Consider the following 24,538-nt stretch of genomic DNA (forward strand, 5'->3'; position numbering starts at 1 on the left):
TGTATATTTGAAAGGTAATAAAGAAAAGGGAAAAACAAGAAAGTAACTTTTTCTTAATTTCCACTGTAGCAAGTTAAGATGGGTTGTGGAATAACAGGTATTCATTCACTCGGTGGACTAGGGTGGGGGAAATGATGACTCTGCAGGCAGAGGGACCAGAGAGGAAAACAGACATGGAGGATGAGATCGAAGAGCCGCCTGGCTTGTCTCAGATTAGTGAGCAGTCTGGGATGGCCAGCACACATGCCGGGATGCCGTGTCCATTTGCCGGGATCTGACCATAAAGAAGGCTGGGACCAGGGCTGCTCAGACTTGTTGTCAATCAGTCGCTAACTCGTGTCTGACTCTTTGTGACCCCATGGACTGCAGCACACCAGGCTTCCCTGTTCCCTCAGGACAAGGGTCCAGGTTGTTGGATAGGAGTGTATTAAAGAAATCAGTATTTAATCTCAGCTGCCCTTTTTTTTTTTTTTTTTTGATACTAGCCTGTGTATTTAGCTTTCTTGTTTCATTACTGTGATATGTTGTGACCTATAATTGAGTTTTTAATGAATAATACCAGAATATTACAAGCATCAACTAATTCAGTAGCTCTGAAATAGAAATAAGTCTCAGTGATTAAAAAAAAAAATCCTTAGATTAAATGTGGTCTTGCTAGTAGACCTTTTATTATGCCCTATCTCCCCTAACTCTGTGCCTGGTCCTTATGTTTTGGTGTTTTGGTTTTTTTTTTAGATCGGCTTCAGCTCCCTAGGAATATGATTGAAAACAGCATGTTTGAGGAAGAACCAGATGTGGTGGATTTAGCCAAAGAGCCCTGTTTACATCCTCTGGAGCCTGATGAGGTGGAATACGAGCCCCGGGGTTCACGACTGCTGGTGCGGGGCCTTGGCGAGCATGAGCTGGATGAGGACGAAGAGGACTATGAGTCATCTGCAAAGCTTCTGGGCATGTCCTTCATGAACAGGAGCTCGGGCCTCCGAAACAGCGCGGCCGGCTACCGGCCGAGCTCGGATGGGACTTGCTCAGCGCACTCTGCCAGGACCGTAGGAGTCTGTATTTTCATCATCATAGTTGCTGTTGCTATAATCATGATGATTTACCTCCTGCCCAGGTGTATCTTTACCAAAGAAGGCTGCCATAAAAAAAACCAACCCATGGAACCGATTCAGCCGATCGCAACAAACGGAAAGTTGTTTCCGTGGGCCCAAATCAGGCTGCCCACTGCCGTTGCGCCAGTGCGCTATGACCTGACCCTCCACCCAAACCTCACTTCGATGACGTTCAGGGGTTCCGTGACGATTTCGCTTCAGGCCCTTCAGGCCACATGGAACATCGTTCTTCACAGCACAGGCCACAACATTTCCAGAGTGACCTTTATGACCGCAGTTTCAAGCCAGGAAAAAGAAGTTGACGTCCTGGAGTACCCACTGCATGAACAAATCGCCATTGTTGCCCCCGAGACCCTGCTTGAAGGGCACAATTACACCTTGAAGATCGAGTATTCGGCAAACATATCTAGTTCTTCCTATGGGTTTTATGGCATCTCCTACAGAGACGAAAGTAACGAGAAAAAGTATGTAGCCCTCTTCAGTGATGCTGCTTCTTTGCTCTCTGATGACTTCTGCAATATGGATCTCTTTGCCCACATCGGCGACATTGACTGCAATTATTATTATTTTTTTTTTAAAGAGATTAGGTGCAAAATAATAGAATGGGGATTTGAAAGAGTATAGTGTAGCTCAGATGGTAAAGAATCTGCCTGCGATGCAGGAGACCTGGGTTTGATCCCTGGGTCGGGAAGATCATCTGGAGAAGGGAATGGCAACCCACTCCAGTATTCTTGCCTGGAGAATCCCATGGACAGAGGAGCCTGGTGGGTTACAGTCCATGGGGTCACAAAGAGTCAGACACGACCGAGCAACTATCACTACTACTCCTCTTTCTCTCAGTCAAAACCCTGAGCATATACCATGACGTTATGTCATGCGTCATGATGGAGGCAGGGGCTTGCTGACGGAAGGGAATGGCTAAAGATTATATCAGTTACGTTCTCAGTTACAAGAACTCATGTTATCTTGAGCTTTTCGTACCTTATGAATCTAGTTTCTGTCCCCTTACAAGGTCTCTATGTGAAGCAGAGTGGAAAATATTGATTATCCCTTAAGACTTATTTTGCTATTATGTGGAGCTTTTAGGAGGTGCTTACGGAGATAGAGAAAGGAAGCATGAAGAAGTGCTGTAAACTTACATATATATATATATATATATATCACTTTTAGCATCTTTAATTTTTGCTGGTTTATTTATTTTTTTAGTGCCACTCTATTCTGGATTTCTGATGGAAATTTTAAGAAAGAAATTTTAGAGAGATTTTAATTTGAAAAAAGGGACTTAAAATTCCTAGACTCCCCATTTAGACCACATATTTTGTTCTTTGGCATGCTGCAGTCCATGGGGTCACAAAGAGTCAGACACGACTGGGAGACTGAACAACAACATTCTGTTTAACCTTAGTGTTCATAGATATAGCTTGAATTTCTGGAAGGACGCAGGGCACAGGTGCATACAGGTTACTCTTCACTAGCAGTAATGTCAGTTGTCTTACATGTCCAAATTCCTTGTCAGATCTGTCTAATGCTTTGGAGCATTCTCTCATATTCCTTTGCAAACCAGTGAATTACTGATGCTGGCCATTTGGCTAATGTATGTTCATATGTTGAGAAGAATAGATGAATATTTTAAATCTAAAGTGTTTTGATCCTTTTTAAATAGGGAAAGAGATAAGCAAAATCTGTACTCCTATTCAGATAAGTAATTTTTCTCTTTCCCCTTAATGTAATGTTTTAAAAATAAATGGCCTACTGGCTCTCACTGTGAGATCTGACATAAAAAGCAAATTTAAGTTGCAGTGGTAGCTTGGGGCTTCTTGGCTTTTCTTCTCCTTCTATAATCTCCATCATCCTCTAGGAATTATAGGATATATATAGAAACAGTGTTCTTAGTATGTGGCAAATCTTTGAATAAATCCCCTGGTCATCTCTTCCTTTCAGATTATTGCCATTGGGTTCTCTTGGGCCTGCCTATATGTAATGGGAAGAGTGGTGGTTTTGGATATTGTCACTTGTTGACTCTTGCTATGGGCTGGATTGAGTGGTGAAAAATGCTAGAGAAATGGAAGACAGATTCTTGCAATTAAGAAATAGAGTATTTTCTCAAACTCTGCTGTTACAGAAAACATATATAAATTTATTTACTTACCTGGTTCAATAAAATGAATGCCCCACCTAATTGTATATAGTGACACAAGATAAAAGTTTAAAAGATTATTTATACCTTTCAAGGGATCCGAAAACGGTAATTCAAAACAAAGTAAGGAATATATCCCTTATTGATTGGAAAATCAAAGTGTGTGTAAATGTCAAAAGTACTGACGCTGCTTGTGGTAGAGGAACTTAACCTGTGTCATCTATGAGGTGGAGCTGGTCAGGAACCTTGCAGTTAAATCTAGAAGCTGTTGAGGATAGACTTAAGGGTCTAGATAACAAACTGATACTAAACAAACTCGTCAAGAAATTTAGGGTGGGGATGTGTTTTATTTCTTTGTCCTTCCATCTCTCAGTGTCATTTTCTTGAACTCTTGAAGCATCTTCTTAACTAGCCCTCTGACCTCTAACCCAGCCGCAGCTCTCCCTTCTCTTTCCATCTTTCGCACAGGCTGCCAGACTAGTTCTGGAAGCACAGACCTGCCCATGTTGGTCTTTGGTTTATGATCCTCCAGCAGTTCCTCATTTTCAAGGTGACTTGGTGCAATCTCTTCCTAGATCTGGGAGCTTTGGTATTTTTTTCTTTTTCTCACAGCCCTCGCCTGGCTTCATGAACTTCATGTGCCCTTTCCTGGATTCCAGTGATAACAGCAGCCCGTATTTACTTGAGAACCGAAGTGCTAGAAGCTGGTGCAGGCATGCTGTGTGTTTAGTTTTTTATCCTGTCAAACTCACGAAGGGGTAGAAATGATACTTTATTCACTTTTCAGATGAGGAAGCAGAGGCACATGAAAGAACTCATTCAGCATCTTTGGACTGGCAAGTAGCAGAGGGGAATTCGAATCCAGTCATTTTAACTACAAAAGGCCACATATTCTTAACCACTGGGGTACACCACCTCCTTCTTCACCCATTCACACCTCTTTACCCATTGTTATCACCAGTGCTTAGAATTCTTTTACCTGACCCTCAGCTAATTCATAACTATCTTCAGTGCTGCTGGAGGTGGTGCTCAAACTGCAGCTAGTATTTCTGAAAGCCAATGCAATCACTAATGAGAGAGTAAGCTTTGCAGTATTCAGCTCAGGTTGTAAGTATCATCAATTAGCCTTCTCACAAGGACTTCGATGTAAGAGACTTGTTATTGCATCTCTTTCAACCTCTCTTTTAAGATCTTTTTGGTCTCAGAACATTATAATCCAGTTTTTATCCAAAATGATGGTCCAAGTAGACTCTCATATGAATAGTATGAATGTCATCAGACTTTATCCCCGCCCCCTCCACCCCCAGCCCCAGTCCCTTGCAGCCCTCTTCCAAAAGCTTCTGTTAACTGGGTAAGAATTTGGGAGCTGAGTGAAGAGAGAGAATGTCAGAAACATGTCTCCGTTGTTTCATATGTGTTGATTGCTATCATTCTTGCAGTTTGCTCTAAGAAATAGTTATTTGGGCATGAAGGAAGAGTTACGACTGTCTAGTATTTATAATAGACACCTGTGTAGGACTTTGTGGCATAAACGTGGTTGTCATTAAGTATCAACATGGAATTTTGAAATAGAATCAACACCCCTAAATGTTTGGTAAGGGATCCTATGTCAATCCTAGTTTCACAAATAAGGATATGGGATGTAGGTCACGGATATGCTTAAGTCACATGGCTGGTAAATTGCAGAGTTTGGGTTTTCTGCCTTTAAATCTTAAACTCTTGCCTTTTAAAAATCATCAGTAGAAACTAAGCCCTAAGGAAGCAGGCCATCATCTCTGAAGTGGTGGTTGTCTAAGAACCATATTGACTATATTGATTATATTGATTTGTGCACACCCGCACCGCATTTGTGCTGATTGCTCATGTTTGGATGATTTCCCAAATGCAGATCTACTTTATTCTGCTGCTGAATTAAAAATCTCCATTTCTTGTCTATTTATGCTTTTCCACCAACCTTGAATTGAGGACTTACCGTTAAATGCTCAAGTGTTGTAGCTGTGTTGTAGGAGAGGGGGGAAAAATTTTGATTCCCTTCTGAAGAGAGTAAAGAACCCCAGCACACTGTCGGATGCCTGGTTTTTTTGCATTTTTGTTCTAGTGCAGATTGTGAGTTTGAGGTTTAGTGATGGATGAACATCTTTCATGAACATCATTTTTGCTCAGAAACCTTTTTAGGACCTCAGTGGCCGGCTGTCACCTACCTCTGTGGTTTCATCTCCAGCCACTTTGGACATCCACCCCCAGCCCCTGAGCACGCACTGCTCTGTCCTTGCTTGTGCTTTCTGCTCTTTCTAGACTATACCTTCCTCCCTCTCTCCCTTTGCAGATATTCCTCATTTTTAAAGGCCCTCTTCATATTTTGTCGACAGTTCTCTTACAGTGTCTCTACCACTGGGCAGAATCCCTACGCTTTGTCCCCACTGCTTTGTTCTCACCATTAGGACATGATTTACAGCCTGAGAACTTTCTGTCTATTGTATAACCTCTGCCTCTCCCAGTTGATTGCAAATCCTTTAATGCGTGGACTTGTATGATATTTAGCTTAGTATCCCTGGAACTTGGCAAGGTGCCTTGAATAGTAGGTGCTCAATAACTGTTGGATGGATTTGCATTCGTTTTAGGTACTTTGCAGCAACTCAGTTTGAACCCTTGGCAGCAAGATCTGCTTTTCCTTGTTTTGATGAACCAGCATTTAAAGCCACATTTGTCATCAGGATCAAAAGAGATGAGCAATACACTGCTTTATCAAATATGCCTAAGGTACTGTTCTGTTCCTTGAATGTAGAATTTTTTGAGTGGGTCTCTTTCTTTGTTATGAATACTTGGATTCTTCTTTGCCATACCACTGAGAATGATTAAAATCATATACTTTCTTATTCTTTCTTAAAATGCTTTAATAAAAGTAAAATATGTATTGGAATCAGTTGTGAAGTCAGCCTGAGAAGCACTTGAGGAAGGAGAAAGACTGGATGTGGAATGCATGGGCAGGAAATATGGAGTGTGTGCTATGTACTGAAGTTCTATAAATATTAATACTATGAACTACTACTAAAGAGACAATGATATTCTTGGAGACATGGTGAATTTGCTATTCTAAACTGTGATATTTGATAAGTGTTGAGTCACGATTGACCTTAATGTTTTACTGGTTATTGAAAAAGTTGATATTGTGACATGGAGGTTTAACAGCAAGAACATGGATGTCTTTCTTGGCTGTGAGCTCCACATGAGAGGTAGTGGGAATGAAACCAGGCAGAATTGTTTTTACACTGAACAGAACTCAGAGGGTCCTTTTGTTACCTGGGGGCTCAGATGGTAAAGAATCTGCCTGCAATGCTGGAGACCTGGGTTGGGAGGATCCCTGGAGAAGGGAATGGCAACCCACTGCAATATTCTTGCCTGGAAAAATGCCATGGACAGAGAAGCCTGGTGGGCTGCAGTCCATGGGGTCGCAAAGAGTCGGACTCGACTGAGCAGCTAACACTTGGTACACCTGAGAGCTGAATGCAGCTGGATAGAAGCTTCTCAGAATCCCTGTGGCTGGGCTGGGGGGCGGGGAGGAGCAGCGACATCTAACTGATTGTAGAGTTACCCCTTGAGTCCAGAAGAGGACATGGTCTGTCCTTCAACAAGGACGTCACTTCAGCAGCTCTACTCCTCACCTTAACTCTTCACCTTAATCTTTCTTTGAGAGAGATTGTGTGCTTACTTGCCTAGGAACCTAAAACATTTTAAATTCATGGCTGGCAAATCCTGCAAGGTTGCGCACATTCCCACACTCAGAATTCCGTAGTGACTTCTCACCTTTGATCCCGTAGCCTTCTTGTGGTCGTCAGCACAGTCCCTTATGAAGCCATTTCAGGTCATTTGGGGGGATTAACCAGCTGTAGCTCCTCCTTGTGTGAATGTATTATTTTTATAGCAGTAGAATGGAGTATTCTCAGATCATAAGGAAGGCTTTTTGTCTCCGGTGGTGTTTTAAAGGGGAGACACAGAGCCACTGTCACTGTCTCTAACTTACATTTGTTTAAAGCCATGGTTTGAAACTAAGAGCTTCTTAAGGATTTTACTGTACTCAATGTGTCCTCAAGATGAAGGAAGGTAGAGCAGACTGAGGCTGAGATCCGTACTGTTTAGAAACTTGTGCTGAGAAATTAAAATAGGCCAGCACCTTCACTACGTATTTCCTATTTGAATTTTCAGTTGCCCAGTTTATATGTCACCGTCACGTATTCCCATGGTTACAGAACTGTCGTTTTCCGCTTTGCTTGTAGAAGTCATCAGTCGTGCTGGAAGACGGACTTGTTCAGGATGAGTTTTTTGAGAGTGTGAAGATGAGCACTTACCTGGTTGCTTTCATTGTGGGGGAGATGAAGAATCTGAGTCAGGACGTAAATGGAACGCTGGTATGTATGTCGTCACGGTAGTTGTCTTAAAACCTGTTTATAAGAGGTTGAGAGGAATCCTTTCGTGATAGCTGGCAACTGCTTCATGAAGGAAAACAAGCTTTTGATGTACCACTCTGACATTTTATACCAGAACTGTCACTTTTACTTAGTGGTTATTTACTATTTGGATACCTAAAAAAATCAGTGATTTTCAACTTCCTTTGAATTTTACTTCGTTAAGAGAATTTCAGTAAGGCAATATGTCAAAGCAATAAAGCCTCTAGAACTGTGCTGTACAGCATGGTGGTCACTAGTTTTATGGGACTGTTTAGATTTAAAACAAGTGACAGCATTGTGGCTGGATAGGGACTTTCCTGGTGGCTCAGATGGTAAAGAATTGCCTGCAGTGTGGAAGACCTGGGTTTGATCCCTGGGTCGGGAGGATCTCCTGGAGAAGGGAATGGCTACCCACTCCAGTATTCTTGCCTGGAGGATTCCATGGACAGAGGAGCCTGGCGCATTACAGTCTATGGGATCGCAAAGAATTGGACACAACTGAGTAACGTGCACGCCATAATGGCTTGATAAGATGCCCCTCATTCATCCCTGTCTGCTCCCCCCGCCCCAGGAGCAGCAGTTTGGCATCTATCGATGGACAAAAACGCCCTTGTGGAAGATGTGGGGTCCAGCACTATATTCCTAAGAACCTGGGAGGAGCCTTGCCCTCTCGTGCATTAGGTCTCAGCATACAGACCTCTGTCCTGGCTGTGGACCCTGTTGTGGCCCACACTATTACTGTAGTCCCTTTGGCTGTGGTCTGGGAGCTCTGTAAAGCGGTCTTAGACAATCATGCTTGGATAATAGAGACTTTGTGGAAGTCCACATTTCTAGCAGAAAAGTTCTAGTACACTTTTGGAGCAAAGCATACGGGTTTAGATGCACTGGAGAGAACAATTAGTAAAGACCAGAGAAGGTGACTGCTGTTTCAGATGTGAAAACACTAATGCAACAATTTAAGGAAGCACAGTACCACCAAAGGGTCACAGTCATCTTCCAGTTCAGTTCAGTTCAGTCACTCAGTCGTGTCCGACTTTTTGCAACCCCACGAATCGCAGCATGCCAGGCCTCCCTGTCCATCACCAACTCCTGGAGTTCACCCAGACTCACGTCCATTGAGTCAGTGATGCCATCCAGCCATCTCATTCTCTGTCGTCCCCTTCTCCTCCTGCCCCCAATCCCTCCCAGCATCAGAGTCTTTTCCAATGAGTCAACTCTTCGCAAGAGGTGGCCAAAGTACTGGAGCTTCAGCTTTAGTATCATTCCTTCCAAAGAAATCCCAGGGCTGATCTCCTTCAGAATGGACTGGTTGGATCTCCTTGCAGTCCAAGGGACTCTAAGAGTCTTCTCCAACACCACAGTTCAAAAGCATCAATTCTTCGGCGCTCAGCCTTCTTCACAGTCCAACTCTCACATCCATACACGACCACTGGAAAAACCATAGCCTTGACTAGATGGACCTTAGTCGGCAAAGTAATATCTCTGCTTTTGAATATGCTATCTAGGTTGGTCATAACTTTTCTTCCAAGGAGTAAGCGTCTTTTAATTTCATGGCTGCAGTCACCATCTGCAGTGATTTTGGAGCCCCCAAAAACAAAGTCTGACACTGTTTCCACTGTTTCTCCATCTATTTGCCATGAAGTGATGGGACCAGATGCCATGATCTTCGTTTTCTGAATGTTGAGCTTTAAGCCAACTTTTTCATTCTCCTCTTTCACTTTCATCAAGAGGCTTTTTAGTTCCTCTTCACTTTCTGCCATAAGGGTGGTGTCATCTGCATATCTGAGGTTATTGATATTTCTCCCAGCAATCTTGATTCCAGCCTGTGCTTCTTCCAGCCCAGTGTTTCTCATGATGTACTCTGCACATGGAAATCTGCCCTTTACTCAATAAAGACTTAAGAATAGCTGTTCCAAGGAAGCTATGCACTACTGGAAAATAGAAAAAAACAATTCGATTAAATCAAGAAACAATACATGAACAAAATGAGAAGTTTAACAAAGACATTGAAATCATTAAAAAGAAAAAATTATCGGTCTGAAAAATGAATGAAATGAAGATTGCAATACAGAGCATCAGCAGCAGAATGGATCAAGCAAGGAAAAGAACTTGTGAGTTAGAAGACAGGGAGCTTTATATTATCTGGCCAGAACAAAGGAAGAAGAGTGAAGAAAGCCTGCATGATCTGTGGGACACCATCAGAAGAAACAATTTGTGACTTGTTGGAGCTTCAGAAGGAGAACATAACAAGCAGTGGGCAGAAAGTTACATCAAAAAAATAATTGCTGAAAATTTACCACATCTGGGGAGAAATTTGGATATCTACGTCAGTGAAGCTTGTAGCATACCGAAAACCTCTGAAAAAGGAAAGGGAAGGAAACAAGAAACTGCCAACCCAAAATACTCTGTCCAGCAAAGTTACCCTTCAGAAATGATGGAGTGAGAAAGACTTTTCCATATGGAAAAAAGGCAGAGTGAGCCCCTTACCACTAGACCTGCCTTATAAGAACTGCTGAAAGGAGTGCTTGCAGCTGAATTGAATGGACACTGCTTAGTAACATGAAAATGTAGAACACACTGGAAAAGGTAATTACATAGTAAAATTCAGAATGCTCTAATGGTGTAATGTAGTGGTATATTTATTATATGGTATGTATCAAAAGCATTTCTAAAAGGGAAATTTAGATTGATAGATGCCTACACCAAGTAAAAAGAAAAATCTCAAATAAACAACCTACCTTTGCACCTTAAGAAACTAGAAAAAAGAATAACAGTCTAAGCCCAAAGTTGGCAGAAGGAAATAAACAAAGATCAGAGCAGATAAATGAAATGGATACCTGAAGAAGAGGAGAAAAGGTAAAACTGAGAGTTGGATTTTAGACAGATAAATGAAATTGACAACCTTTTAGCTTGACTAACTAATAAAAACAAGCCTCAAAACCAGAAATGAAAAGGAGACGTTACACTTGATACAGAAATACAATGGATCATAAGAGCCTGCTGCTGCTAAGTCGCTTCAGTCGTGTCCAACTCTGCGCGACCCCATAGACAGCAGCCCACCAGGCTCCCCCGTCCCTGGGATTCTCCAGGCAAGAACACTGGAGTGGGTTGCCATTTCCTTCTCTAATGCATGAAAGTGAAAAGTGAAAGGGAAGTTGCTCAGTCGTGTCCAACTCCTAGCGACCCCATGGACTGCAGCCCACAGGCTCCTCTGTCCGTGGGATTTGTCAGGCAAGAGTATTGGAGTGGATTGCCATTGCCTTCTCCCATAAGAGCCTACTATGAATAATTATAGGCTAAGAAACTGGATAATCTAGGAAAAATGGATACATTCCTTGGAATATACAGTCTACCAAGACTAAATCATGAAGACATTAAAAATAAAACAGATTAATAATGTAAAGAGAGATTCAGTTAATAATCGAAAACATCCCAACAAAGAAAAGCACAGGATCAAATCAGTTTCTCTGGTGAATTCTACTAAATGATTTTTTTTTTTAATCTATAGATTCAGTGCAATAGAATTCCAATGTAATTTTTCACAGAAATAGGGAAAAAAAAGTCCTAAAATTTTATGGAACCACAGAGACCTCAAATAGCTAGAGGAATTTTGAGAGAAAAGAACAAAGTTGAAGGTATCACACTTTCTGATTTCAAAATGGTTACAAAAATAAAGTAACCAAAATCTTATGCATGGTATTCAAAAGAGTATGATACTGGCATAAAACTAGACACATAGACCAATGGAACAGAATCAAGAAGCCAAAAGTAAACTCCTGCAAATATGGTCAACTAATATTAGACAAGAGAGTCAAAAGTACTCACTGGGTAAATGGTAGTCTCTTCAATAAATAGTGCTGGGAAAAATGGATCATTACATCCAGAAAAATGAAAGTGGATCCTTATCTCTCACCACTCACAAAAATTAACTGGAAATGAATTAAAGACTTAACTGTAGGTCTGAAAGTATAAAAGTCCTAGAAGAAAACATACAGAAAAAGCTCCACGACATGGGCCTTGGCAGTAATGTTTTTGTATATGATACCAAAGCACATTCAACAAAAGCCAAAATCAACAAGTGGGAATATCTTACACTGAAAAGCTTCTTCACTACAAAAGAAACAGTCAGCAAAGTAAAAAGGCAGCCTGTGGATTGGAGGAAAATATCAGATAGCATATATCTGGTAGGGCTTCCCTGGTAGCTCAGCTGATAAAGAATCTCTGCAGTGCAGGAGACCCCAGTTCTATTCCTGGGTGGAGAAGATCCCCTAGAGAAGGGATAGGCTACCCACTCCAATATTCTTGGGCTTCCCTGGTGGCTCAGGTGGTAAAGAATCCACCTGCAATGCAGGAGACCTGGGTTTGACCTCCAGGTTGGGAAGATCCCCTGAAGAAGGGAACAGCTACCCACTCAGTATTCAGGCCTGGAGAATTCCATGGACTGTATAGTCTGTGGGGTCGCAAAGAGTCAGACACGACTGAGTGACTTTCACTTTCAACACTTTCAATATATCAGGTGGGGATTAATATTCAAAATATATAAGGAACTCATAGAACTCAGTGGAAAAAATACAAATGATCTGGTTAAAAAATGAGCAGAGTTTTCCAAAGAAGATATACAGATGACCAACAAATGTATGAAAAAGTGCTCACTTTTCACCTATTAGTGAAAAAGCATCACTAATAGGAAGGAAAATGCAAATAAAAACCTCTGTGAGATACCACCTCACACCTGCAAGAATGACTGCCATCTAAAACAGATGACAGACATTTCTCCAAAGAAGACATACAGATGGCTAACAAACACGTGAAAAAACGCTCAGCATCACTCATCAGAGAAATGCAAATCAACACCACAGTGAGGTACCATGTCACGCCAGTCAGAATGGCTGCTATCAAAAAGTCTACAAACAATAAATGCTGGAGAGGGTGTGGAGAAAAGGGAACCCTCTTACACTGTTGGTGGGAATGCAAACTAGTACAGCCACTATGGAGAACAGTGTGGAGATTCCTTAAAAAACTGGAAACAGAACTGCCGTATGACCCAGCAATCCCACTGCTGGGCATACACACCAAGGAAACCAGAATTGAAAGAGACACGTGTACCCCAATGTTCATCGCAGCACTGTTTATAATAGCCAGGACATGGAAGCACCTTAGATGTCCATCAGCAGATGAATGGATAAGAAAGCTGTGGTACACATACACAATGGAGTATTAGTCGGCTATAAAAAGAATGCTTTTGAGTCAGTTCTAATGAGGTGGATGAAACTGGAGCCTATTATACAGAGTGAAGTAAGTCAGAAAGAAAAACACCAATACAGTATATTAATGCATATATATGGAATTTAGAAACATGGTAATGATGACCCTATATGTGAGACAGCAAAGAGACACAGATGTAAAGAACAATCTTTTGGGCTCTATGGGAGAGGGTGAGGTGGGATTATTTGAGAGAATAGCATTGAAACATGTATATTATCATGTGTGAAATAGATCGCCAGTCCAAGTTCAATGCATGAGACAGGATGCTCAGGGTTGGTGCACTGGGATGACCCTGAGGGATGGGATGGGGAGGGAGGTGGGAGGGGGGTTCAGGATGGGGAACATGTGTACACCCGTGGCTGATTCAGGTCAATGTATGGCAAAAACCACCACAATATTGTAAAGTAATTAGCCTCCAATTAAAGTAAAAAATAATAATAAAACCCAGAAGACAAGTAACAAGTGTTGATAAGGATGTAGAGGAAACGGAATCCTTGTGCACTGTTGCTGGGAATGTAAATTGGTGCGGCTACTGAGGAAAACAATATGTGAGTGTTCCTCTAAAACTTAAACAACAGTGCCACCAGATGATACAGTAATCCACAGGATATATATCAAAACAGGATCTTAAAGAGATGTCTGCGCTTCCTGGTTTGTTGCAGCATTACTAACAATAATACGATTATTCACAATAATAACAGTCTAAGTGTCTGTGCATGGATGGATAAAGATGAGCATATATTTATAATATATATGATGGAATGTTGTTCAGCCATGAGAAGGAAGGAAATTTTGCCCTTTGGGACAACGTGGATGGACTTTGAGGACATTATGCAAAGTGAGATCAGTCAGACAGAGATAAAGACTGGATGACCTCATTTACGTGTGGAATCCAAAACTGAACTCATGGCAGCAGTAGACTGGTGGTTGCCAAGGCCTGGGGGCTGGGGAGATGGGGAAGTGCTGCTGAAAGGCTCAAACGTCCAGTTATAAGATGAACAAGCGCCGCGGATCTAAGGCACAGGGTGGTGGCTGTAGCTAACCATATCTGTATTACGTGTTGAATGATGAACAAAAGAGTTCATCTTAAGTCTTCTCACTGCAATAAATAAATGGCAGTTATGTTACTACCTGTAGAATTACATTCAAACCCATCATTTTGTGATATTCAAGGCCCTCTTATAAATTCAGTTATATTTCCAACTGCTCCAGTGGAATTCTTTCATCTAGCAAGGCTGAATTATTCGTTGCTCAGATAGATACCACACACACACACACACACACACACACACACACACACACACACACACACACACACACACACACACACACACACACACACACCCCTATATGTGCGTGTGTGCTTAAGTTGCTTCAGGCTGAATTATTCGTTGCTCAGATAGATACCACACACACACACACACACACACACACACACACCCCTATATGTGCGTGTGTGCTTAAGTTGCTTCAGGCTGAATTATTCGTTGCTCAGATAGATACTACACACACACACACACACACACACACACACACACAACTGTCCAACTCTTTGCGACACTTTAGACTGTAGCTCACCAGGCTCCTCTCTCCATGGGATTCTGCAGACAAGAATACTGGAGTTGCCACGGCCTCCTCCAGGGGATCTTCCCAACCTAGGGGATCGATCCCGCATCTCTTATGTCTCCTGCATTGGCAGGTGGGTTCTTACCACTAGCACCACCTGGGAAGCCCCATATACCCATATATACACATATATATGTATGTGTGTGTGTATACATTGTCTATAGCAGTTGAGTCTTGAACAACGTGGGTTTGAACTGAGCAAGTCTACTTGATGTGGGTTGTTTTCAATAGTAGATACTATACTGCCACACGACCCACAGTTGTTTGAACCTTAGCTGCAGAAGACTGACTGTAAGTTATACTCAGATTTTCAACTACCTGGAGGGTTGTTACCCCTCACCTCACTATTGTTCAAGGGTCAACTGGAAGGAGAGAGAGAGAGTAGTTTAGGTGACTTTTTTGCTTTTTATTTACATATATTTGGAAGCAACTTGGTTAAACATGGAACCTGGCATCTGCCTGAGCTCAGATCTCTCTTTACAGCTTTCTAGCTGTATGCCCTTGGGCAGACTGCTCTGCAGTTCTCTAAACCTCACCTTCCACAACTCTAATACCTTACTGTCTATATTAGCCTGCCGCCACAGGGACAAAAATTTTTTAATTCCTATAAAATCTCCAGTTCCTGGCAGATAGTAACACACAGAGGAAGTACCCCTCTCTTTTTTCTATATGCAAATGTATTATAAACTCTTTGTATGTCTGTAAATACAAATAATCTTTATAATTTTTAATGCTACCCAGAAGCAAATGTGGTTTGAAGAAATTAATGTTATACGAATAGTCAACAGTCTTCTTAACTTTCTGTTTTTATTAGGAAATGGGGAAGAATCCAGCGTGTGCAGAGTTATACTGTGTGCTGGAAGTTGTCTTGAGCTTTTATTTATAAACACCTTTTTATTTTATAAACCAAATGAGCGGAAGGCATTAGCCTCCTATTGCTGATGAGGAGATAGTGTCCCAGAGAGGTTGAGTGATGGACCTAAGATTACACAGCAAATGCGTGTGTGCATGCCAGGTCACTTCAGTTGTGTCTGACTCTTTGTGACTGTGGCCTGCTAGGCTCCTCTGTCCATGGGATTTTCCAGGCACAAATACTGGAGTGGGTAGTCATTTCTTCCTTAAGGGGATTTTTTTGACCCAGGGATCAAACCCATGTCTCCTGCAGCTCCTGCATTGCAGGCAGATTCTTTATCGCTGAGCCAGAGGGGAATCACCTTGAATAAATGGTAGCATTTACTGTCTACCACAATGTGCTTCTTCTTACACCAAATGACATCAATAATTTCTGTAGGTATGGTGATTAGAAATTCGGACTGAGAGTCTAATAAAGGATTTTTGTCCCAGTAAAATGCTGCAATCTCCAGGCTATGTTCTATTTTGGAATATTTGACATTAGCCCGATTTCACAGGATTCTGGAATAGGGCAGTAGAGCTTTATTGACAAATGTCAGTCTCACCAAATAGCTGAAATTGCGAAAGTGTGTCCTGTTCAGTGCTAAAGACTACGATGTCAAAGACCTGTAGGAAGAGGAACAATTGTTTTACCAGTTCTCTCCATTCTTCAGTGTTCCTTAACCCTCTGTCTGCCTTCAGGAATGCCAGAATTACCTAGAAAATTCTAGCCCAGTTTTGAAATACACTGCCTTGAGGTTTATCAGTTTGCCTTGAGGTTTTTGTTTTGTTTTTGCCATTGCCTGATTTTGTTTTTACCACAAACCAGTCTCATTTGTAGAATCAGAATCCATTGGCGGTTAGTCAGATGTAGACACTATATGTCTCTTTAACATTCAACAGTATTTTCAACAGTATTATCCCTGTGAAGTTATCTTATTCAGTCAGAAACGTGACTTCATTCCAAATTCCTCAAGTAGCCTTCCAGCAACTAAGGACATTATACATAATTTATATCATTCTCCCAAAGTCCCAAGTCCCATCTAACCAGTTTTTCTGGATAGACTTCATTCTGGTGGGTTTTTTGGTTGTTGTTTTTACTTTTAAGACAATTATGCTTTTTGTGTGTGTATTCAGCTGTCTGTTTAGGAAAGCTGGTATTTTTTCAGGAAACTTAGTATTGAAAAATTCCAATATTCTCTATTCTCTATCTTTGTGAATCTTACAGGCCATGTTATTGTTCTTTTGGGAGAGTGAGGTTTGGTTCTGGTTTTACTTTTATTTGGTTTTTGCTTATTACGGAGCAGAGTAAGTGAAACCTAACAATCTGTTATTCCTCAGTCTTAACCCTTTTCTCTGAAAGCTGATGAGACTTCATGGACATTTTTTGTGTCTTTTATAAATCTCCTAGGTCTTAGCAAGAGATCTTGCAGAGAAAGTTTGATCTTGCCGACACAGACAGCTGAATACACACACAAAAAGCATAAATGTCTTAAAAGTAAAAACGACCACCAAAAAACCCACCAGAGAAAGATGTAAGTCTGAGCACTGGTTGGCTTGCCTTTATCAGTATTTAGAGTGCTCTTACCAAGGGTGGAGGACTCCTAGATGGCACCATGGTAAAGAATCTGCCTGCCCATGCAGGAAATGTGGGTTCGATCCTTGGGTCAGGAAGATCCTCTGGAATAGGCACTAGCAAGCTTCTCCAGTGTTCTTGCCTGGGAAGTGCTATGGACAGAGGAGCCTGGTGGGCTACAGTCCACGGGGTCACAAAGAGTCAGACACGACTTAGCACACAAGCATTCTACCAAGACTTCTTTGCTGAACTAGATTGTTCTCTTGGTTTATTCCTACTACTTCTATTGCTCTTAAAACAAGCACAATAGTAATTATAATGACCTGATGATTTATCTCTAGTGAGGATTCATAGCACATTTTTTTTTTTTAAGGAAGAGAAATAGAAGGAAAGAGAAAATACCGATCTACCTTTTTGCCCTAGTCCTTGTATTCCAGAAATGGGATGAAGTGGATCGTTTGGTCAGATTTCAGTTTCATATGAACTTCCTCTTTTGTCTCTTCACTTTCCTCTGATGTGCTTGCTTGCTTTCACACGTAGAGATGGGAGAGCCAAATGGTGTGTGTGGCAGAAGGATGTTGGAGGAGGAATCTGGAGTGTGTGGGTGGTGTTTCTGTCAGGACAGCATCTTCTAGATGGTTCCATTGACTCCATAAAATGTGTATGCCTGGAAGGAACAGGCAGAGATAATAAAGACTAGTCTCAGATTCCAAGTGATCTTGGTACAGTCATGTATCATGGTAGTTAGATTTAAAAAGACTATTTTGGACTTGTGTGTGTGTGTGCGCGCACGAGCACTAACGCGTTAGAGGGGCAATGATGCAGGAAGTGGCCGTGTTCCTAAGGCAGGTGGTGACGGAATTCAATCAACTGCAGTCACAGCCCTGTGCCAAGGGTGCAGATGTTTGAGTGCTGGGCTGGTGAAGTACGAATTTGGCCACATACTATGGGATTAAATTTCTTCTTAATTACCTTAAGAAAGAAACACATTTTAAATGAGCTAACTTCAGTCCTAACACTTCATTCTCCCTGTAACTTTTGCCACAAACGCTCTGCTCACACATATTTTACGCCACTTCTGATGGGACTCTTGTTTATAATAATGATAATAACTACTCTTTATTGAACACTTGTTTTCTGTCAGCCACTATCCTAAGTTCTATATGGATTAGTTCATTTAATCTGGGGATGGGAGCTACTTTTATCACGCTGTTATAGATAAGGAGATTGAGGTTAACGAACCTCCTCAAGTTCACACAACTAGCAGAGATTGGAACCTGGAAGTCTGACTACACAGGTTGTACATTTAGTTTTGTTGTTTGTTTACTTAAAATTTTTTTTCTTTCTTTTTTATGCCATGTTATCTCCATGTTTCTGTAATTGGGGCATATGTTCCATAGACTAAGGCCCCAGATAAAGACAGCTGTGGCTGAAATTATGACCTCTTAGAAGTTGTTGCCTGTTTTTCAGTGCTTTAATGAAAGACTATTTTTAGTCTTTATTTTAACTTGTGGTTAGAGTTCACCAGTGTATTTTTTCCAAATGCTCAATTATTCAGTAGGTCTCCTTTTCCCACCTGCCAAGATCTTTATTTTTGAGGTTTTTGTCTTCTGCCATGTCTTGTCCATATTCTTTCAATAAATTGAAGACAGTAAATACTGCTTTTTTAAACCTATTACTCTTAATGTAACTACTCAACTTTTGCCTTTTGACTCACTGATAAGACAGGTACAGTCAGTTACACCAAATGTGTAACTTACACATATGTAACTTACACACTTAGTCAGAAAAGAAAGAATAACAATTTAAGTAGTGTGGGCAGTTGCATCTTCCCTGGAGCATGTGCCCTGGATTCATGGGCATGAATCCTGTTATCCTTTTAATCGGTTGTTTTTTTAATTTTTTTTAAGTGTGTATCTTTGTTTTTTTAATTGAAGTGTTTCTTTTGTACTGGCGTGTAGCTGATTCACAAGCTGTGGCAGTTTCAGGTGGACAGCAAAGGGACTCAGCCATTCATATGTGCGTGTGTCCCTTCTCCCCCAGACTCCCCTCCCGTCCAGGCTGCCACATCGCACTGAGCAAAGTTCCCTGTGCTCTACGTGGAGCCTTGTCGGCCATCCGTTTTATTTTATTTTCTTTTCTGGCCATCCGTTTTAAATACAGCAGTGTTAGTTACTGTGAGCCACTCACCGAGTGTTTTTCACTCTGCTGGGTACAAGCCAACAACGTGGGGAAAAAAAAAAGTAAGCAGTTCCAAGGCTGAAAGAAAACTGGCTGTGCCCTGCTTACTGAAAGAGAGTGTGCTGTGCTCTCATGGGGGCTCAGGGCAGTTGCAACCAATGTGCCATTTCTGTCTCAGGTGTTCATGTTGGAAATGAGTCTCTCGTAAGCTGTGACTTCTCTGTATTGAATGCCTGCAAGATGCCAGGCACTACGTTAGGTACTAAAAAGATGAAAATTTAGTTTTGCCCTTCAAATAATTCACAGCTTGACAGTTCACAGACAAGGAAGCGCAACTGTAGGTAATAGGGAGGAAGAGAAGAGTATCGGAGGAAGTAAACGGGCAGATGTTTATAATTGCTATATAAGACAAAATAGTTTGGGTATGATGTTAATTTTTTAAAAAAGGAATCAGTAAGTTTTTCTGAACATTGTTGTACGTATGGAAATGACTTGCTAAGTCCTCTAGGGGTTAAAAGAACTATATGCAAGAATTTCCGGCCTAAAAACTCTCTCATACCTCTGTGTAGTTCTCACGTATGCCAAATCTTGACAGTGTTCACTTGATCTCATGCCATTTTTATTGTCCTTACATCATACCTGTTCCCTTTCAGGTTTCTATATATGCTGTCCCAGAAAAGATTGGTCAAGTTCACCATGCCTTGGAAACAACTGTGAAGCTTCTTGACTTTTATCAAAACTACTTTGAAATTCAATACCCGCTAAAGAAATTGGGTAAGAATCAAAGAGTGCCTCCAATTTCATTAGCAATAATAACCTAGACGTGGGTTGCAAATTTTTTCAGAAAGAACTTTTGCCAAAGTTATTTCAAAGGGAAACCAAGAAACTCTGTGAATTGTTTGCTTTAAGAATTGTTTGAAAAAAAAAAAAAGAATTGTTTGTATTTGTTAAGATTATTTAGATTCCATAGATACATCTGAATGTGTAGCTTAAAGCATTTAGAAATTTATGGGACTATTTCAGAGGTGCTGTGTAAGTAAGGATTTGCTTAGGGCTTAACCTGGAGTTGGACTAATTCCAATTTCCTGAGAAATTCCTAATTCAAATAATAATAGGAATAATGAGAGCTCAGGAAAGCAAGAGTACTTCAGTGTCATTCAATAGGATGCTGATTTTAGCTGGAAGACGGTTGGCCCTGCCTTCTGTCCTCCTTGTTCTGGAAAGTTCTTCACTGTGAAGGAGTTAGATCTCCCTTCTCTTGCTAAGGGACAGAGCAACAGTGACTCTGTAGGGGGTTGATCCGATCTTCTCAGCTGACAGGTAGGTAAGGAGCATATGAGCTAGAACGTTTCCTTTCCCTAGAAGTATGTAAGATGAACTTACCGATACAGTGACCTTGCTGATAGACCAGTGGGTAAAATACTTGGGTTTAACTAGGGAGTGCCTTAGATGGAGGAGAGTTGACTACTTCTTTCCTGTTATATCCAGACTTGGTGGCTATTCCTGACTTCGAAGCAGGAGCAATGGAAAACTGGGGTTTGCTCACCTTCCGAGAAGAGACACTTCTGTATGATGGTAATACTTCTTCAGTGGCAGATAGGAAACTGGTTACTAAAATCATCGCTCATGAGCTGGCCCATCAGGTATCGGCACCCAAAGCTGTTCTGTCTCACACCTCTGGTCTGTTTCATATCCTGGAGTTTTAGATGCTAATAATAACTCAGCTTTATATTAGAGTATTGCCTTCTTTCGTAATACAATGGAGCTTTTTTTTTAACACAAACTTAAAATTTTTGGATGAAGATGTTATCTAACGGTTGTTCTATGATTTTACAGTTTATCAAGCATTTTGACTTCCTTTCTCTCTCTTACATTTTATAACGTGGTGGGGAAGAAAGTTTTCCCTGAGCTGCATGCCTCTTCTCCTGGGACTGTAGTAGTCAGGGCTAGGTTTACCGTTTTTTCTCCTGCTAAAAACTGGGTTCTTAATTTGGGAGTGGGAGGGTACTCTGGATGATGTAGAGAAAAGGAAGGAAAATTATATGGGTGCGTGACCCTCACTCTTTCTTCCCCGGTACCTGGTCCCTCTCGTGCCCTCAATGCAGTGCTCATCAGGGTGGGGTGGACCGACCGGGGTGTCGCGACGGTGGGAGGAGGTGGGCGAGAGTGGGGCGTGCTCTGGCCGGTTGGCCGCCTACCTCAGCCACAGCCCCAGCGCACCGGGCCTTGTGAGGACTTCTCGACAGGCTGGCTTATGAAGCGTGTGCGTATTTGCTCTTACAGTTACGCACGTATTCAAACTGTTTTTTAGGGGATCTGCTCCAGGTCTGTTATTCCTGGGGCCGGCCATCACCACAGCAGGAGTGTTTCCTTTGTACTTCTTTACGACTTAGAAGTCATCTTCTTCTGAAAGAGGTTTTTAAGATATTAATCTTTGAAAATATGCTTTTGTGATTCTCCATAGAGCTTTGTTTCAGTACCTAGTAATCTTGTCATTTTGCTGATGGTTTGAGCCGAGCCCTTGGCCACAGTGACTGAACTGCACGCTTTTTATTGGCCACGCTTCATTTCAGGGATTTTTGAGATGAATTTTTTTAGGGGTGTCTCATCTTCTTTTTCCTTCTTATTACTTCATGGAAAAAAGCCATTTAAAAGTCTTTCTGATTTTATTTATTTGTATGCATGCCAAATTTCTTAGGGAATGTTGTTTGAATTCTGTTTTGAATCATGTAAATACTCAATGTGGTAACTGAGGAGAAGCATGCAGTGCAGGCTCTCTGACTATAGGAACATCCCTCATACAGACGTTCGTTTTTGGGTTGTCATGATGATTGTAGACATGATGGAAAATAATATTACTAACTTGATACTAGAAAGTAGAGGAATTTATCTAGGAAATGTTTTAATGAGGTGACTAAAAACAGTTTTTGTCTACCTACTATACAGCATGTCTGTTAAACTGATAAATAAGCCAGTTGTCTTTGTTTGTTTTATGTAAGGTAAAATGTTAAATTTATAATTTTACTTTAAAAGTGAATTTACTCCATGTATACAGTTTTACTTTTAAAGTAAATTTATATCACAAATGCAATGTATTTGTAAGACTTAAAGTTGAATATAGTTTGCTTTAACTGCAATAAGTATACTTTTAAGTAGTGGTAATCTGGTCATAGGCGATTAATCTGACAATTCGATTATTAGAAAAGTCTTGAGAATGTGAAGTTGGTTAGCTGTTTGCTCTTTCCCGCAGTGGTTTGGTAACCTGGTGACAATGCAGTGGTGGAATGATCTGTGGCTGAATGAAGGCTTTGCTACATTCATGGAGTATTTCTCTTTGGAAAAAATATTCGGAGAGCTCTCCAGTGTAAGTACGCTGTTTGTTAGGCCTCCTGTGAATGCCAGGAAGAAAAATAGTCCAATCATACTGGACATGTATTTTCCATGCATTTGGAGCAATGAAAATATTTCTAGAAAAATACAATAAAACTGACTTGTTACTGATCTCTATACCTCTTGAGATTTGACAGTGAAAATTGTGCTTTTAGTTACTGATGGATTTCAGAAAGCAGAAATAATGTGAAATTATTTTATACTTTGTCATTAAGATGAACATTTCAAATTGCTTTGCTAAATTCTGTGTTTAATAGATGTGGCCCTTCTGCTTTAAGGAATTTAGATAGAGTTGGAAAGCATTTTTTTTTATTTGCAAAACAAAACTTTTTATACTCCTTATAGAGAAGAAATGAAGACATTTTGTGGCAATGCTATTATCACTGTGATCATTCTTACAACAGTGATACACAGCGAGACAAATAATTTGCTCTTTTTAGGTCCAAACCATATTTTGTGCCCGTTTCAAAGCCGTGGAACCCCATTCTGTTACAGAGAGCATGATGATGTTGTTACTGTGTTCTTAGACTCTCCGGAGATGTTTCTTCTCCTTAGAGAGATTTGGACATACTAAGTCCTATATGGGGGGAGGGCATGGCAACCCACTCCAGAATTCTTGCCTGGAGAATCCCCATGGACAGAGGAGCCTGGCGGGCTACAATCCATGGGGTTGCAATGAGTCAGACACGACTGAGCGACTAAGCACGCAGCATAGGTCATACATGACAGATATTGTGGAATAATTCAAGCAGTAAATGGAAAAGTATAAGAATCCGTTTCTACTATAGAATTCTGTGACTTTCTATTAAGCTTCTTGACTGTATGATCCAAAAGTGCTTCAAAAGATGAGTACTCTCAGAGCTTTCAGTTTGAAATTTTTGTGTAGGGCCTATTCAAAGATTTCAAATGGTAAAATGAAGTCAGTTTAAGCTTGAATATTAATAAGCAAAGTAATGTAAATCTGGGTATGGGTCTTAATTAAACAAAGAGATATACAGTTTCACCACTTGGTGGTGCCCAGAATGTTTAAAAGCTTTTAGTATATATTCTAGAGGAACTGGTCTGTTGAACTCTCAGACTCCTTTCTGTTTAAGACTTATATTTTACTTAAGAATAGCCTCAGTCAAGGGAAATGTATATTATCTCAATAGAAAAGCTGGATTATGTATGAGAAATCAACTTAAGGAGCAGTTCCTTTTTTTTTTTAATTTAAGATTTTATTTTACAAATATTCACTAGCCATTTCTAAATAATCATTTGAACAACTGGATTTAGCATATGGTCGCTTTAGTAATAAACTCTTAATGTATCCTTGTGTTGTTGTTTAGGGAACACTGATTTTTGTGGAAGTTGTAATTTTATTTTCAAATTTAACAAATATGCATAAATGTCACATTCTTCCTATATCTTCAACAGATTATTTCTAAAGTTTAGTGAAGCTAGTTGATTTTTTTTATAATGACCTTAAACAGTAATTAGTCTAATTCCTATCAATAATTACTAAACTTGCCTCTGTCTTTAATACTGTTCACAGTTTCTTTATTCTGTTTCATTTTTTGTAGTATGAAGATTTCTTAGATGCTCGATTTAAAACAATGAGAAAAGATGCGTTGAATTCATCCCATCCAATATCATCATCATCTGTTCAGTCTTCAGAACAGATTGAGGAAATGTTTGATTCTCTTTCCTACTTTAAGGTATTGCCATGCACAAAAAGTACCTGGAGTGGGTTACAAATTAATTTCATATGAAAGCAAGCTGACTGATTTAGATTGTTTTAAAGACTAGACAAGTATTATTTTCAATTTTCCTGTTAATTTTTAAGATGTTTGCTTCTACTTAAATCTTGATCTTAACTTGATCTAGGTTCTTCTTTCTTTCTCTGTCTCTTAAGTTCTCTAACTAGTATTCTGGC

General features: G+C 40.6%; 1 protein-coding gene across 5 annotated transcripts in view; it reads left to right on the forward strand.

Annotated features, from left to right (window-relative positions):
• Positions 1-24,538, forward strand: part of LNPEP (leucyl and cystinyl aminopeptidase) — a 105,409-nt gene that overhangs the window by 42,719 nt on the left and 38,152 nt on the right. For all 5 annotated transcript variants that reach the window (XM_012178991.5, XM_042250787.2, XM_060416037.1 and 2 more), the window contains 7 exons: positions 736-1,576; positions 5,871-6,009; positions 7,524-7,655; positions 19,887-20,007; positions 20,722-20,876; positions 22,484-22,597; positions 24,186-24,320. In XM_012178991.5, the coding sequence (XP_012034381.3) occupies positions 736-1,576; positions 5,871-6,009; positions 7,524-7,655; positions 19,887-20,007; positions 20,722-20,876; positions 22,484-22,597; positions 24,186-24,320 (1,637 nt within the window). The remainder of the gene's footprint in view (positions 1-735; positions 1,577-5,870; positions 6,010-7,523; positions 7,656-19,886; positions 20,008-20,721; positions 20,877-22,483; positions 22,598-24,185; positions 24,321-24,538) is intronic.

The sequence above is a fragment of the Ovis aries genome, chromosome 5 (assembly GCF_016772045.2).
Source record: "Ovis aries strain OAR_USU_Benz2616 breed Rambouillet chromosome 5, ARS-UI_Ramb_v3.0, whole genome shotgun sequence".
Taxonomy (NCBI): Eukaryota; Metazoa; Chordata; class Mammalia; order Artiodactyla; family Bovidae; genus Ovis; species Ovis aries.